The 17,389-nt window shown below is 28.2% G+C and overlaps 1 protein-coding gene across 2 annotated transcripts in view; it reads left to right on the top strand.

The window, feature by feature from the left end:
- LOC107452510 (uncharacterized) overlaps window positions 1–13,156 on the top strand; it is a 120,218-nt gene extending 107,062 nt beyond the window's left edge. For both annotated transcript variants that reach the window (XM_071187592.1, XM_071187593.1), the window contains 4 exons: window positions 2,349–2,442; window positions 4,737–4,901; window positions 7,953–8,199; window positions 12,903–13,156. In XM_071187592.1, coding sequence (XP_071043693.1) covers window positions 2,349–2,442; window positions 4,737–4,901; window positions 7,953–8,199; window positions 12,903–13,046 — 650 coding nt within the window. In that variant the 3' untranslated portion in view covers window positions 13,047–13,156. The remainder of the gene's footprint in view (window positions 1–2,348; window positions 2,443–4,736; window positions 4,902–7,952; window positions 8,200–12,902) is intronic.
- The last annotated feature ends 4,233 nt before the right edge of the window (window positions 13,157–17,389 follow it).

Raw genomic sequence — 17,389 nt, 5'->3', positions numbered from 1 at the left:
TTAGAATCTTAAATGCTCAAAAGTTTTAGTTAATGAACTGTATTCTATTTATCCAGTTTAGAGGGCCTAAGATCATTGAGTTAGTTGTCAATACAAATAATGATTATCTCTACTATTGAAGTATTATTTTTGTATTACGTATAACATTTTTTATAGAAAATTTTAAATTTCTTTGTCTTAGTATTTAATTATTTAGAAATTAATTTATAAAATAGGCAAAAATGTTCTTATTCAGTAGAATTTCCTTTAAAGAAAAATTTTTAGGCTTTTTAAAAATATCATTCAGCTAATAGATTTATTGAATTCAATTAGGTACTGTAGTTAAAATTGTTTAAAGTATGAATGAATTTATTATCTTGGATCACATAACATATACATATATACAGTGGTGGCCAAAAGTGTGGACACTTTTTGAAAGTTTCATGTTTTTCAACTTTTTGTGCTTGTAGAATATAATAATTTTCACTTAAATACAAACGTTTATATATCAAATTGAAGGTAATTTAATGTAGAATTTAATAATAAATACAGTATTACAATATCTGTATTACAAAAAAGGTTATGCAACAAATAGTCAGATCTATCTTAGATTTGCATTTTTTTAAAGTGATACTTACACAATCTATACTTAGTAGGATAACCTTTATTTTTTAAGACAGCTTCACAGCGTCTTTTCATCGAGTGAACGAGTGTTTGGAGTTCATCTTTCGTAATCACATGGTGCCAAGAATCAATTATAGCTTCACTNAATTATTTTAAAGTACAATTAATCTGATGCTGTAAATGTACCCTGATCCTGTAATGTAAGTAAATTTTCTTTAAATATAATATATTTTTCAATGAAATGATGAAATTTAAAAATTGCTTTGTTTTGATATATTTAAATGTTTACTAAACTTTATATTTTTGATAATTTATGACTTCGAAAGTTCGAGGTAGGATCGATCCCATCGATCTCGTATTAAAGAGACTCTATTGTACTGTTTTCTCAGTGAGACAATGAGAATAGGGATTTTACTAAAAAGAGACTTTTTAAGGACATAAGGTTAGTATTCTGGAAATTCTCTCCAAACAAATAGTAAATACTCTCAATAACAATAACAATTCAATAACAGTAACTACTCAATAACAATAACAGTATAATAACTCAATAACATTAACAGTATTCAATAACAAATAATATATACTCTCCAAAACAAATAATAAAAGGGAGATAACATATAAAACACATACAATAGAATGGAATTTTACAATAGTGTTTATAAGCCTATTCTTATAGTTTTTATAAATATGGGCTGAAAATTATTCAATAATCAAATAAGAAAGTTTAACTTTAGGTAACTTGATTTTACTAAAATACCTAATGTTCATTTCAGTTAAAGCATGTTTTAGATGATGTAACATCCTTTGGCCTCCATAAGGAAGTCTTGTAACTCCACTTTCAACAATATAGCCTATAAATTATCAAAAAAAATCATTTAATGCAAGTTTGTATATATATATATATATACAGTCAGACCTCGATATAAGGTCATCCGCATATAAGGTCACTTTTCCAAAGTCCTGGCTCTCTGAATAAGAATTTTTTGTTACAGATTATCGGATATATGGTCAAGTTTTAAAAATCGTTATCGCTTATAAGGTCATTTTTATCTGAAGAGAAGGAAGCTCTTTTCTAACAAAAGCTTATTTAACTTCCTTACAAGGCAATTACCCCTCTCGAGTTCTAGGAAAATGTTGCAGCCAGCGAACAAGCTGCAATTTCTGAAATAGTTTCACAAGTTGTAGACAGTGAGGACAAGACAGTGATCCTGAGACTGTAGCTGTAACCCAAGTGGAAGCCTTCAATGCAATAAATGTCATATGAAATTTTTTTACAAACCATGAGGGAGCTAAGGAACATTTTGAGAAATTACAAAATCTAGAAAACATTGTTCAAAAATGGAACCAAAAACGAGACAGACCTGCATAAATGATTATTTTAAATAAGGTAAGATGTAATGTATGTATGTACACTTTGAGGAAATTTGTAAACAGCTTTATTTTAAATTGAAAATTTTTTTAAAGATCTAACTTTCGTTAGTTCTTTACTAATTCTGTTAAAATTTATTGACTTAAATATTTAATTTATGGCCGATAGTTTTCGTCTGTATTACCATTTTTAAAAATTCATAATGTGTACTATTTACGTGCTTGGTTACAAACTGCTAATGAATCGGTTAAAAGGTCACCACGCTTATAAGGTCACTTTTGCGACGTCCCTTAGGGTGACCTTATATCGAGGTCTGACTGTATATATATATATATATACAAACTTGCATTAAATGATTTTTTTTGATAATTTATAGGCTATATTGTTGAAAGTGGAGTTACAAGACTTCCTTATGGAGGCCAAAGGATGTTACATCATCTAAAACATGCTTTAACTGAAATGAACATTAGGTATTTTAGTAAAATCAAGTTACCTAAAGTTAAACTTTCTTATTTGATTATTGAATAATTTTCAGCCCATATTTATAAAAACTATAAGAATAGGCTTATAAACACTATTGTAAAATTCCATTCTATTGTATGTGTTTTATATGTTATCTCCCTTTTATTATTTGTTTTGGAGAGTATATATTATTTGTTATTGAATACTGTTAATGTTATTGAGTTATTATACTGTTATTGTTATTGAGTAGTTACTGTTATTGAATTGTTATTGTTATTGAGAGTATTTACTATTTGTTTGGAGAGAATTTCCAGAATACTAACCTTATGTCCTTAAAAAGTCTCTTTTTAGTAAAATCCCTATTCTCATTGTCTCACTGAGAAAACAGTACAATAGAGTCTCTTTAATACGAGATCGATGGGATCGATCCTACCTCGAACTTTCGAAGTCATAAATTATCAAAAATATAAAGTTTAGTAAACATTTAAATATATCAAAACAAAGCAATTTTTAAATTTCATCATTTCATTGAAAAATATATTATGTTTAAAGAAAATTTACTTACATTACAGGATCAGGGTACATTTACAGCATCAGATTAATTGTACTTTAAAATAATTATCTAATGTTTTTTGTTTAAACACATTGCTACTTTTTTGAGGGGCAATATCGCACCATCATTGAAGTAGCATATCATTGGCTGGAGTTGCCTCCATGCATTGCATTGCAGATTCTAGAGAAGAGAAACTCTCACTGTGACTTATTCGCTGAATCAAATCTGCCAGGAAGTGAAAGGAAAAAATAGTAAAATATTCATCAAGATAGTTGCGTAGTTGCAATAATAGTGAGCACAGTACTCAATATAAAAATCTAACTATCTAATAAATAGTACTAAATATCTAAAAATAACACAAAATCAGGGCCTAATTTGATCTAATTTAGGAAAATGATTTATTTACTATGTTTATTAAATCTACTGCAAAACAATTAAAATCACACATACATAAATAGTTAAATTTTTAATAACCTTTTAAAAATTTTTATGTTCTATATATGTGAGAAATGTTATACAAGAAAGAATGTGTCACCTTTCTATTTATATGCATATAAAACATAAATTAACTTTGCATACAGAAAATAATATCTTTTAGAGAAAAACACGTTTCCTGTTTTCATTTCTAAAGAATGAATAAACAATAATAGAAATGTTAAATCTTTGATTGAAAAAAGAGCAAACTATAGCAAGTAATCTTGACTTAAGTAAATACAACGAATAATTAATAAGCTTATCACAAACAAAACAACACAGCAATTAGGTATTAAATACCATATATAATAAAATGTACAAACAATAAACTCATCTTGTATGATTGGAGGGGACAGATTTTTCTACATGGGTACTCGATTTTATTTAAAGAATTGTAAAGAAAGGGTATTAGAATATAATAAGGTAAAAAATTTTACCTTCTTAATTGCTAAGACATTTAAATTGTTCACCAATAATGAGCACATCTATAACAATCACATTATGCATGCATTGGTTTAAATCTTTTTCTGATATCTGATGAATATTAGAAAGATATAGATGTTTGATATTATTTTGTGTTATTGGAATGGGTATTCTGCTAATAGTTTTGAAATGTGTTCTGACATAAATGTTTCATATCATTTTGTGATATTAGAATGAAATTTTGCTAATATTTCTGAAATCTGTCCAGTAATTTTAACTAAGATTTTATTTATTTTATAATGTAATGATGAAAATAATTAAACATTAATATATGTTGTTGTTGTAGTTCATTTACGTCGCACTAGAGATGCACAATGGGCTATTGGCGACAGTCTGGGAAACATCCCTGAGGATGATCGGAAGACATGCCATCACAATTTTGATCCTCTGCAGAGGGGATGGCACCCCCGCTTCGGTAGCCCAACGACCTGCACGCGAAGTCGAGCACTTTACGGTAGCACAGTTTAACGAGGACCAATACCGCACACCCTCGGTCCCTACGCAGACTGATCCAAGTGGTCACTCACCCATACACTGACCGCAGCCAGTGATGCTTGACTTCGGCGATCTGCTGGGAACCGTGTCTTAACGATCAGTCCACTGCGGGTCAAACATTAATATATAAAACTATATTTTTGTAACTATCTAGAAGGAAATAAGTCACGCTTTATTTCTTGAATATTTTAAATATCTATCTGATATCATTAAGATATTTTACGAATGTTTTGTATTACTTGTGTTACCTAACTTTGTAAACATTGTAATTTTAATAAATTTTGACTTTTATTTCAGTTTGGTAAGTGATGCGGAAACATATTTAGCCCGTTACACACTAGAACATTTGTGTTATGTAGCAGAAGACTATACTGAAGAATTACAGAAGTATTATTCTCAAAAAGAGGATTTCTGTATGTCTGTTCCTACTGCACAGTTTTTCCAGGAACAATGTCCATTTCAGTAAGTTCCCAGTTTTTCATCACTTTAAATACATTTTAAGAATAGTTTCAATGCAATGGCTAGAACTAATAATCATCATTTTCTAGTTATTTCTCTTTTTATTTGCAATCCTAAAGCTTCAATATGTCACCTTGCAATAATTCAAGCCTTTAAATAAGCAGGCAAAACTTAGGCTTCGGACAGAGTATGATTTTTTTTACAACAGTTAACTCTGAATATAACGACCTTTGTCATTTAAATGAAAACGAAAATCGTTATATCGTGAGAGCACAAAAATATCATAAATAATCACTCATAACTAAAAAAATACCAGATGAATTTAAACAAAACAATGATGTACTTTAGTAAGAATTGGGAAACTGACAGAATAATAAAGCAACTTGCTTTATGTTAATACATATGTTAAATTACTATTTAAAATGATATGTTATAAGCAAAAAATTTCTTAAATTATTCTACTGATTCTGAGCAACCTTTTTTGATAAATTATGTGTCTAGATAATTGTACTGTCAAAACAAAATCTATTCCAGCACATGAAATATCAATACATCAAAATACTAAAACATAAACAACACAATGGAACTAATATTTCATAAAAAGAGTGAATGAAGTTTTCAAGCAAGAAACATATGATGGACAAATTCATAGTATCCCTTAAAAGGAGATTTACACTGATAGTGAATGCAACCTTTTAACCTAATGAATGCATAGGGGACTGTGTATGTCGATTTCCACTTGACGGCTTGACAATGCCCCATATACTTTTGATTATAAATGTTTTTTTTTTAATGGTGGGCACTTGGGGGTTGTCCTATTGGCCACAGAACTGCTACTCTCTTCTCGTTACCCAGTGGGCACTTGTGGCGAAGCCATGGCGGTGGAGCAACGTCGCCCACGTCACACAACCACAAACCCATTTATTGGGAGGGTCACATTCCCACAATCAGACACAAAGGAGAAAGGACATAGAACACAGAGAGAAAGAAACTCCCATGCCCTGAGCAGGATTTGAACCCGCGCCAGCGGCTCCGTAGTCAGCCACGTTAACCACTCGGCCACCAGGTCGGCTGATTATAAATGTAAATTAATGCATATTTCATTAACTTTTTTTCAATTAATTACAACCTCCTAGAATAAGAATATAAGGAGATGTGTCACTTTTCCCTCTTTTAAAGAGGATTCTAGATGTTTCACATTTAATATGTAGTAACATCAAAAGAAATAAAGAATAAAATAATTCCTTTGTTACTTTTGCTTAATCAAATGACTCATTGTCTACAAAAGTATTTTTTTAAAGGGTAATAATGTTTAATACTTATTATCAAAGTCGTTTTCATGGGAATAAAAAAATAAACTAAATTTCAATTACTACATTGGTATGAATAGTTCAGTGTGGATGTATGAATAGTTCAGTGTGGATGTAAAAAAAATTAAAGCAGTTCTTAAATATTAAGCTTTTATCTTGATTCTATGCTGATACATATTGTTAAAATGGCATTGCATCTATGGAATAGCAAAGGGAACTTCATATATCAGTCCTTTTAATAAAAGAGTCACTGTAATGGGGGTTATCCTAAGGAGTATAAGCGTACTTCGCTATGAGTGGCATATGAAGTCTTATTGATATCATATTGGCATTTAATAATCAAAATTGTTGTGTTCTACAGTGTCATACTTGAGACAATTAAAAATTTCCTTTTTCAAATTAAGAGAAGATCATCTTTGATGAAATATCCTCAAAACTTTCATAATCCCTTACAGAAAAATTGAAATTAAAAGTCAATAAAAACAAATAAAAAAAATTTCAGATATATCTTACTTTTTTAATCTGAATAGCAGGTACTGGATCAAACTATGACCACTAGAAATGGAAAAAAATGACAGCAACTCAGAAAGTATGGTTTAGTTTTTAAAGTATTTTGACAAAATAGGGTGTTTTTTCTCTTTTCCGACCTATTATATTTTTAAGGTTTCTTTCTAAAATGAAAAACAAATAAAATCTAAATACATAATAATGCTTTAAAATTTTTTCCCCTCATTTTGAAGCGTTAAATGATTAATTTAATATTTTAGAAGCTAGACATTGTTTACTACTTAATAAACTCTACAAACAAATTTGATTCACAAGTATGAAAAAGCTGTCCACATATCTCCTTCAATATGAAAAAAAAGGCAATCCTCTCAATATAACCCAATCATAGGAAATTAGACTGACTAAGTTTTACTTTGATATTGGAACAATAAATAAAGTTTGTTTCTGTATCACAAGAGTCTATGAAAATCAGCTGTGTGCATAAAAAATCAAAAGTTTATGCTTTAACTTTTTTAAAAATGAATAATATTATTAAACTGAAACTTTTATCAGATATCAACAGTTCAGTGATAAAGTAAGTTACATATTTTTATTCTTGCCACGAATGAAAATTCACCAATTTAAGGCTTGCTTAAGTTATGGTAGTGAAATAAATGGGGGAATTTGCTTTTTTTCTGATTCAAAAGTAACACCTTGATTATTTGATTACAGCTTTGTTTGGGAGAAAAATATCTCTTACTATATGAGTTAACTTTGATAATGAGTAAAACAAAAGCACTGAAAAACTATGCTGCTCATTTTAAATTCAATTATGAAAGATAAAATAGTTTACAACTAGTGTTTTATTCCTTTTTTGAAATTGCCACAATTATTTTATTTTAAAAATTACATTTGAAATTTTGTAATAGTGCATAATATTTTTTACTTTTAATGGTTACATAGTTTAGGATATTGTTCACTGAGTAAATTATAAAATTACAGCAAAATATGTTCTCGAAGAAATATTTATTTTTTATTACGAGCATTTTTTTTTTCAATAACATCATCACCTTTATATAAAAAGAAAGACTTATTATTTAATACTGCTATATTTATCGTTATTTTTATAATTATATTTTGTATGTGACTGACTCTGTGATCATTAGTTATAAAATTAGTTCAAACTTTAACATCTTGCAATTAATTTTCTAATAAAAGAAGCAACAATAAAAATAATATGACAAGAATTTTTTTCCAGAGAAATGTTTCTTGATATAGGAAGATTTCATGTACCAGAAGGCTTGTTTACACCAGAAATTTGGGGTCTTGACAATTTTGGTCTGCATAAACTTGTATATCATGCCATCCATGAGTGTGGAGTTGACTTACGGAAAGAAATGACCAAGAATATATACATAAGTGGTGGACTTACTTTATTACCAGGGTTTGTGGAGCGATTAGAAAGAGAAATCGATAAAATAACACCAAAAACCATCACTCCAAAAGTAAGACATAATATAAAAATCTATTTTAACATTTTTAGCATATTACTTTGAAAATAAGGTTTAATTTACAGCTTTTGGGATTCAATACATAGAGGAGGTAGGAGACTTTTATGTAAACATGAAAAAATATTTGGTGTATTAATTAAAAGTATACAGTTAATTTTCATTATGATTCTGATTAATTACTTCTCACAATAATAATAAAATATAAATGCATGTTAAAATTAGAATTATTTTACAAGCTTCAAAATTTCCTTTCACTTCTACAAAAAAAATGAACATTTGAAACTTGTATGAAATTCAAAAGTAGAAACATTAAAACATTTCTGTGTTAAGTTTCGATGAATGGGATTATCTATATCATACAAAAGATCAGGAATAGTTTTGGAAGTATCACTGGGGTGAAAAACAGGGCTTTCAGAAATTTGTATGTGTTACATGCTATAAAACTTTGTATTGGTCTATTCAACTCTTTCAAAATTTTAAATTTCAGAAATATTTTTAATACATTATTTTACACACAATGAGCTCTTAAAAATGCAAAAACAGATTTTTTTTTAAAAAAAGTAAAAGTGTCCCCTCTTAATAATTCTGAGATAAGAATATATTTAAATTTAACATGTAAATAGTTTCATTCCTTGAAAGTATTATGATATTATGAGTAAAGTATTATGATAGAAAGTATTATAATGCAAGTAAGGGTCTATAGAGTGTTGGAAAGATAATCGCTTCATTTATAATTGAGAAAAGGTAGATATAGGTGTATAATTATCTCCGATACCAAGTGAAAATGTATAACAAGCCGAAAGTTATTATTTCTTTTTGGAGTTTATAATATATCTATAATGTACAAAAAACTCATTTATAATGAAGGGCCTCAATTTTTAACCATTCTCCTGACTATACTATTGGAACCATATTTTCCAGATTATGGCTACTACCCCATAAGTTGATTCATAGACTAAAAACCAAATACATTGACAAAGGTATGTTCATACTAAGAAAGTATATCTTCATATCTGATTAATGAAACTTAATTGATAGATCTCATTAGCATACTTGAGGTCCATCTTGTGACCATACAGATTTTTATTATATCAATATCTGATGGTTAGAGCAAAAGTTATTTAGGGCGATACCATTTTTTCCACTTGGCTTGTTGTAAATAAAATGTTAGAATTTGTCTCAATAACATTGGCTATGGCTAAAAAAATATTAATAACCATTTCAGAATTAAATTTTATTAAAACTCTTCTGATTAAACTATAGTTTCCATCTTTAGAGAGCGTTAGATTCATATGGGTTGTGAAATATTGTACCGCAAATAGCTCCTTTAATATGTATTTCTAGAACACTTATCAAAAATGAAAATAAGAAATAATACACATTGGGGGTGACAAAATAATATTTAAAAAGAGGACAAAACAGAAACTCTACTGAAATCTAACAGATCACAGTACAGGAAGGCAAACTTAATGACAGTTTTAATTGCAGGTGAAATCAAATAGGAGTTAAAAGATTATTATTAAAAATATGTTTCAGTTTTAATCTTCAATTAAATCTGTTTCTCTACAGTAATTTGTCAGATTTCGTTTGGGTTTTTGTTTCCCCCCCCCCTCAAATATTAATTTGGGACCCACAATGTGCATCTTTTTCTATTTTCCTTTTCAATAAAGATTTTAAAAAATACATATAAAGGACGGTTTTTAGGGAACACTCAAATTTAAAGATAACAAGAGTGTGTTCATTTGATCATTAAAATTTAGTTAATAAAATAAACTAACCACCTACATCCACCAGCTATTCCACCTACACAAAATCATGGCTTTGCAGCTCCCCATTGTCCCCAGCTTTCACAAATTTAGCTTTTCATGCCTCTATTTATACTGCATAAACACTTTGGTGGAATTCTTTATCTTAAACTCTTTTGAAATGGTTTTATGCCATCTATGAATTGCTGTACAATTACAATTTTTAAAAATTTATTCTAATCAAAAATTGGGCCATGTGGTTATTCTTTATTGAGTCAGAATCTTCAATTCCCGTTAAATTTTGCACCTAAAGTGCCACTTTCATGGGTGCTACTGGCAGGCAGGAGGAACAGTAGGTATACCCCTAATTAGAAATCTCTGTAAGTCTCCCTCAACATTTCAGAGAAATAAAGAAATTTTTCATTAATCATCAGCAATTTAAGAGGGGTTTTCTTTTTTTTAAAAAAAATCAGGCGAATCAGGCAATGTTGGATACTTGACATTTTTGATTTTGTTGAAATTTTCTGGGAATGTTTTTATGTAAAAATATTATAGTCATGCTTCTTTACTTTTGCAAAAAAGTTCCAAAGGTCAAGATCCTCTAGAATTTTGTAAAAGACACATACCGTATATTCCAGCGTATAACGCGCACTTTTAATACAAAAAATAACATTGGAATTTACGGGTGTGCGGTATACGCCGAATCTAAAAAATTATATATTAAAAGAATTTAAATATCGAAAAATACTTTTATTTTAAAGAAATAACATACATTTACCTATATACTTTATCGATTTTCGTTATTACATAAATAGTTCATTATATTCGTCTTCCGTTACTTCTTCAGGCACGTCATCACAATCTGTTTCGTCTTCATCATCTGTGTTACCCTCATCCATAAATAAACAGTCATCTTCTGATCCGTCCAGATTATTTGAAATGCTGCATTTTTTGAATGATTTTCTAACCATCTCAGGCTTAATTTCATCCCATACTTTTAATGTCCATTCGCACACTGTTTCCAAACTTGCATGACGCATATGTCCTCCTTTCGTAAAGGTTTTCTCGCCCTCCAATATCCAAGTGCTCCACTGTTTTTTTTAAATTGGCTTTAAATGGTTTGTTTAAGCAGACGTCCAATGGCTGAACTAATGGTGTCAATCCGCCCGGAATAACTTCCATATCGATGTTACATTCTTTCAACAATTTTTTTGTATTATCTGTAAGGTGAGACCTAAACATGTCCCACACTAAAAGGCTTTCTGGTTTTCTATTGATACTAGACGAGATATTGCACATGTACAATCCTAATTTTCGTGCGCGATATACGAGAGTATATCTTAAAATTTAAAAAAAGTTATTAGAAATTACGGGTGCGCGTTATCCGCCGGAATATACGGTATATGCATACATGCAACAATACTTATAACCATGATAATGATTATAATAAATTAATAAACCATGATACTGACCTTTATTTTGTATTCTACTACTTCCCCACTAACTATCAAAACATAAATACTTTCAGTGGATCTTTGCATCAAAGGTCATTTCAAAATATGGCTATTTTCTTAGACTTGTTAATTACAGAGTTAACTCAGGGGATGTTAACTTCAGATATTATGTTTAGCCTAAATTACATTTTTAAAACAATCTACAGCTTTCCCATAACTATTTCTGTGTTCAATTACTCAGGCATGGGCCTTAAAGTTAGTGATTTTATCAATAAATGCTGAATCAGTAAACATAGATCTATGAATTGATTCTGTTTCTGCTAGACATAAGACTCCTTGTCTAGTTTTGGCAAAGGCTGTTAATGATCCTGAAAGTTTTAAAAAAATCTTACTACCTTAAGGTCAAGCTACCACACAACAAATATAAATTGATTATAGAAATATACATCTTTTTGTGGTTTACTGTTGGCACAAGTAGATTTTTTTGATAGGTGAAGTCTAAGAAAATAGCCTTATTTCAAAGATTACTGATTGACCTTGACCTTCCATGCAAAGTTTTTATGTCTCATTAGTAAGTATGGAAGTTGTAGAACATAAAATAATGGTCAGTGCTGTGGTTCATTCATTTCACAAAATAATATTGCTGTATGGAAATGTTTTTCCATACAGCAATATGTTTGGGTGGGTGATAGGTTTTTCTTAAAATTCCAGAGGATCTTCAACTTTGATCCCCAGAAACCTTAAACAAAATATTTTTTGCAAAAATTAACAAAAAAAAAACATATGTCATAGTTTAACATAAAGAAGATTTCAACTAAATGAAAAATGCCAAGTATCCAACCCTGCCAAACTCTTAAAATAACTGGCTCTTAAATTTATTAAATTGAAGAAAGAGATAAAAGTAATTAATCTTTTTGCAGATTTAAGAAGTTCTTTTTTTGTCATGTGAGAACTATAGTGACTGTGTATTTTGATTTCGTCCCCCTAACAAATTGGACGCTGGTGATGTGACGCTCATGGCCACCATTACACTACACATATTTTATTGTGTATATAAATGATTTAGCTTACGTTATATGTGTCCAACAATAAATGGTAATTGCTGCTAAGCAAATGGAAATCTGATTATTATTTCAAAAGTTATTGCTAATAAATTTACTTTATTCTCTTTTTGAACTAATTTAATAAAATATTTGTATGCTAATTAAATACATTCTCCTTGATATTGATTGTGTCAAAGCAATTCACTAGTTAAAAAAAAAAAAGAAAGGCTAAAACAATGATGACTCGATTCTTTGGAATCAAGTTTTAGAGTGATGAACGTAAGGCAATCTTCAACAGGCCTTGGCTGTCCCTCAGATGGGCTGTTTTGCCAAACATGAAAATGGTGCACAAATTAATGTTAAACCTTGCTTTTCATGCTTAATTTAATTTACTCAACATATGAGTTTGTGTGCTAATAGCCTTGTTTTTTTTTCTTGTTTTGTTTTGACAACAGGTTCATGCCTCACCATACAGATACCATATGTCATATATAGGTGCTTGCCAAATAGCATTAGAACAGAAATTTGAAAATCTTTGCCTCACAAAGAAGATATGGAAAAAAGAAGGAAATTCCTGCGTTAAAATGTGGCATACTTAATGTGAGAAAACTAACTGCACACATACCAGTATATTCAAAGTTATTGTGAGAATGAATTTATGAGCTTGTCTTTGATAAAAATAATAAACAAAATATTTTGATATGCCTTATATAGTTTTATCAATACAATTTTGAGTTTTCATCTGAGAACTAAAACTACTTAGAGTATATTTGGAAATCTTTTTCACACTAAAAAGAAAGAAAAAAACTTTTTTATCAATCTGATGTTGTTAAGTTTTCAGCCACAGATCGAATATGTAATTAAAGCGCTCCTTTTTTTTAAATGCATTGTAATAGTTTTATGAGCATAGAAAAGAAACACAGCCAAAACTAATTTTTTTTCATCTGTTTCACAATACAGAACAATGGAATCATCTAAATAATTAATTACAAACTAATAAATACATTAGCTTACTTATTAGGAAAGTAATTTGCATAAAGCTAATGAAGATGTGCATAGGGAAAATTTAATCTGATCTAAAAGACTAAATCAAAGAATAAAAGCATTTTTTTTAAAAATAAGTAAATATTTTTCTTGTGATTGAAGTTAACAAAACTCAATTGAATGTGACATTCAGTCAAAGGGTGAACTAAATTAAAGCTAAACAACAACAAAAAAGCAGAAATAATACCACAAGAAAACATACTATAGTTTCAGATCTGTAACAAAGAACTTCTATCCATATCCGAACAGAATGAAAGAGGAAAAGCCCAGAGATGTATAAAAAAGTGCAAAATAAGTTATGAAGGGTAAAAATGGGTTGATCAACATGAGTGGGAACGATCTTGAACAAGATAATCAAACAAGTAGATGAACAGATCAAAAACAGGTAGGATCAAGTACTCTAAAACATTAAAAAATGAAGAGGCAAAGCTCTTTCATCACTGCTTGAATATTAGGTCTTTTTTAAAGTTTATGTTTGAATTATGGTTAAATAACAATTATAAAATAAGAAAATAAATGTTAAAACACAAATAAAAACACCATAGTAGAAAATTTTAAATGCAAATAACAATAAAGTTGCCAGCAATTATGTAAATTAATCCTAAGCACTATAACATACTCTTATATGTATATAGTCGAGTATCATTAACATTAACTCAAAGGAGTGCAGAAGATTTGTTCCTGTTAAAAAAATGTAGTTCATCTTAAAAGTTAAAAAAAAAATTTCATAAAAATCGTTTATTACATAAACATTTTATATTTACTATGTGTAAAAATTAGTAATATGTATACATTAATAATTTATACGCATGGTAAATATATATATGTCAAAGTTATTTTTCTCTTATTAAATTATTTATAATTTTCTAAACCTCATAATAAATACAATTAATTACTTTAAAAGATTGTTAACTTATAACGAAACAAAAAATATATTACTGTATATAAAGTTCAAAAAGTGTTTTCCTTCTTTTTTACAAAAAGATGCTATCTACTTGACCACAGTCTTCATTAATTAAATTCAAAGAAAGAAGATTTTTAGTCTCTGAATCACAAGCGAATCCACAAATTTTATTTTGCACCATTAAACAAGATTTATTAAGAATGACACCACCATTGTGGGGGATTATAACCAATAAAAGTATGTTTTCTTTTTTCTTTCCTAATACACATATTTTGGTGCACAGATGATTATTGTAAGGTATTATCATTTGTTAATAATTTTGTCTTGTGCTACAAAATGAAATTTGTGGTAAACCTCATATCATTTAGACTATATTTAAAAAGTACAAAAACTATTAAAAAATTGCTAGAAACTTTTTAAATTTTAAAGATATTCAAATGGCACTTTTTCATTAGTTATCAAATACGATTCCCTACAAAATCATGAAACAAATTTTCCACACAAGTACAGAATAACAGAACTACATTAAAAGTTCTTATCTTTATCAATTTTTAGTGACTTTTTTTTAAATAATAATTTTGTAATTAAATTAAAAATTGCTCTGAAAATTTTGTTTAATTTCATCGAATATTTTTAAAGCTATAGATTTTAAAAAAACATGGCAAAAAGATTAGCTTTTATAAAAATGCCCATATCACTATAAATATTTAAGCTAGGTTAATGAAATTTCATGCAAATATTGCAGGTATCTCAAACCTCTGAAAGTTTTAAATTTTATTAATAAGCATGAAAAATCATATGACATAAATTCCTCTAAATTTACGAAGCATTTCTTGAGAATGTCAAAAACAGAAACTTTCTCTTTCATTATTGAAGGGTAGTGTATATACATATGTTCAAAAAATTTGATAACTCACTAAAGACGTTTGAAAAGAGTTTGTTTACTATTAATAATAATTGAAGTAAAATTTTTTTTTTTAAATTGCCAAGTGATTTGCTTATTTTAAACAAGAAGTAATGTTTATTTCACTTGCTTTAATGTTTACCGATCATGCTTACGCAAAAAATGTAACAGAGTTTGAAAATATCTGAGGCCTACTTTGTGGATATAATTGGGAATTTTCGAATTATTGCATTCAAATTTTTTAAGATATAATCACAAATACTATGTGATAAATGATAAACAATGACTACAGGTTGGCAAGCTTGAAAATGAATCAATACAGAGAGACTAAATAGTAAATAGATTTTTTAAATTGCGTCCTATTTTGATCAAAAACTTTAAAATCGAACCTTTTCACACGTAAAAGAAAGAAAAAATTAGAAAAATCCATTTAAATATCTAGAATATCTTAAATATCGTGAACTAGTGTATCAATAATAACTAAGCAAACTAACTTGGTTTTACGTGAATTGCAATTAAAACTATGATTTTCCCTGAAAAGTGACTTTAGAGTGGTAGAAAACTTTAAATATTATGCTATCAAGATGATTAAAATTATAAAAAATGTTAAATTAGTAGTTTTTCTTAAAAGTTGTCAAGAATAACAAGCACTGTCAAAACTGTGTTTTTTTGGGATTTTTTTTTTTTTTCTTCTTCTTTGTGAGCACTTTCAACATTTTTATACCCCTTAACATATTCTATTATCTTATTTAACAGAAGAAATTAAAGTTAAGAAAAATAGTTACTTAGAATGAACCTGAATTTAATAATTTTTATTATTTTTTGAAAAAATATTCATTACGATAGTGTTTAATTTGAAGTTGACTATGAAGTTATGAAACAAACTTTTATTTTATATATATTTCACGGTAAATAAAATTATATAAATAATTAATAAATTATATATTATAACAGTAAAGTTTTAAATAATTTATCAATTAACAGTAATCTCTTAGTGGGTTATTCTTTTGATAAGTAAAAAAAAAATTAACAAAAATGAAAAAATATCTGAATTCAACATAATTCTTTAAAAAATAACAAGTTGAAAAAACGTTTGTTGTACATTATTGTATCACAATACAACAAGGGTAATTACTGAAATTCCGAACAATTTTAGAACTGCTTAGTTCCTAATAAATTTGTTAAATAGTATGAAAAGAAAGAAGTTCCTTTTCCTAAACTTAAATAACTATCTATATTTTAATCAATTTTTTAAAAAATATATTTAATGTTATTCGAATAAATATTTAATTTCAAATTCTGAATGAATGGCCCAAATTGTATTAGTTGTTTAACTTACATAATTACTGATGAGGTGCACTTTTTCCAATGCCTTTTTTTTCACAGGCTTTTAATTTCAGCATTTAATTTTTTGTGCTTTTTTCTCCAATCTATCATTGTTTTGTTTCACCTTGTAGAATATATACTATAAATTTCAAAATCATTAGGAAATGAGTTCCTTTTATAATATCACCCAAAAGATTCCTTTAGGATGATATAATTAAAAATCTACTGGATTTAGAATTCTTTCCTTTTTTATACAGCTAAATATAGGATTGAGGAATTGGTCGACACAATATGGAAAGGTTTATAAAATGCTGTCCTTATGATAAACATTTTGTTCAGTTGAAACATGTTTGAATCTTTTAACATGAAAAAATAATTTTCCTCGGACAAAGGGATTCTAAGCAGGAAGTGACGCAGACCTGCTAACTGAAGGTAGTAGCAAAAGAGAAAAGTTTATTGCTTTTCTGATTCTTGTTTCACCCCTATCATTTCTAAAAAAAGGCCAAAACCACACAATTCTCAAAGCCATCTATTTTATGAATCATGCTCTAAAAGTGACCAACTCTTATTCTTAAGATTAAACTTTTTCGAACTATATTACCATGTTTAGTACGTAAGTTTTATTATAATATGTAACAAAAAATTTTATGAAATGCAAAGCCTCGGGTAACGAAGTTTGCCTTATCAAGAATCTACTATATATATATATATATATATAGAACAAAATAAATAAATACAAGAAAACACGAAGGAAGTTAAGAAAA

Source organism: Parasteatoda tepidariorum, chromosome X1 (genome assembly GCF_043381705.1).
Source record: "Parasteatoda tepidariorum isolate YZ-2023 chromosome X1, CAS_Ptep_4.0, whole genome shotgun sequence".
Taxonomy (NCBI): Eukaryota; Metazoa; Arthropoda; class Arachnida; order Araneae; family Theridiidae; genus Parasteatoda; species Parasteatoda tepidariorum.
Note: the sequence above shows the minus strand (reverse complement) of the source record. Positions and strands in the feature narration are given on the sequence as shown.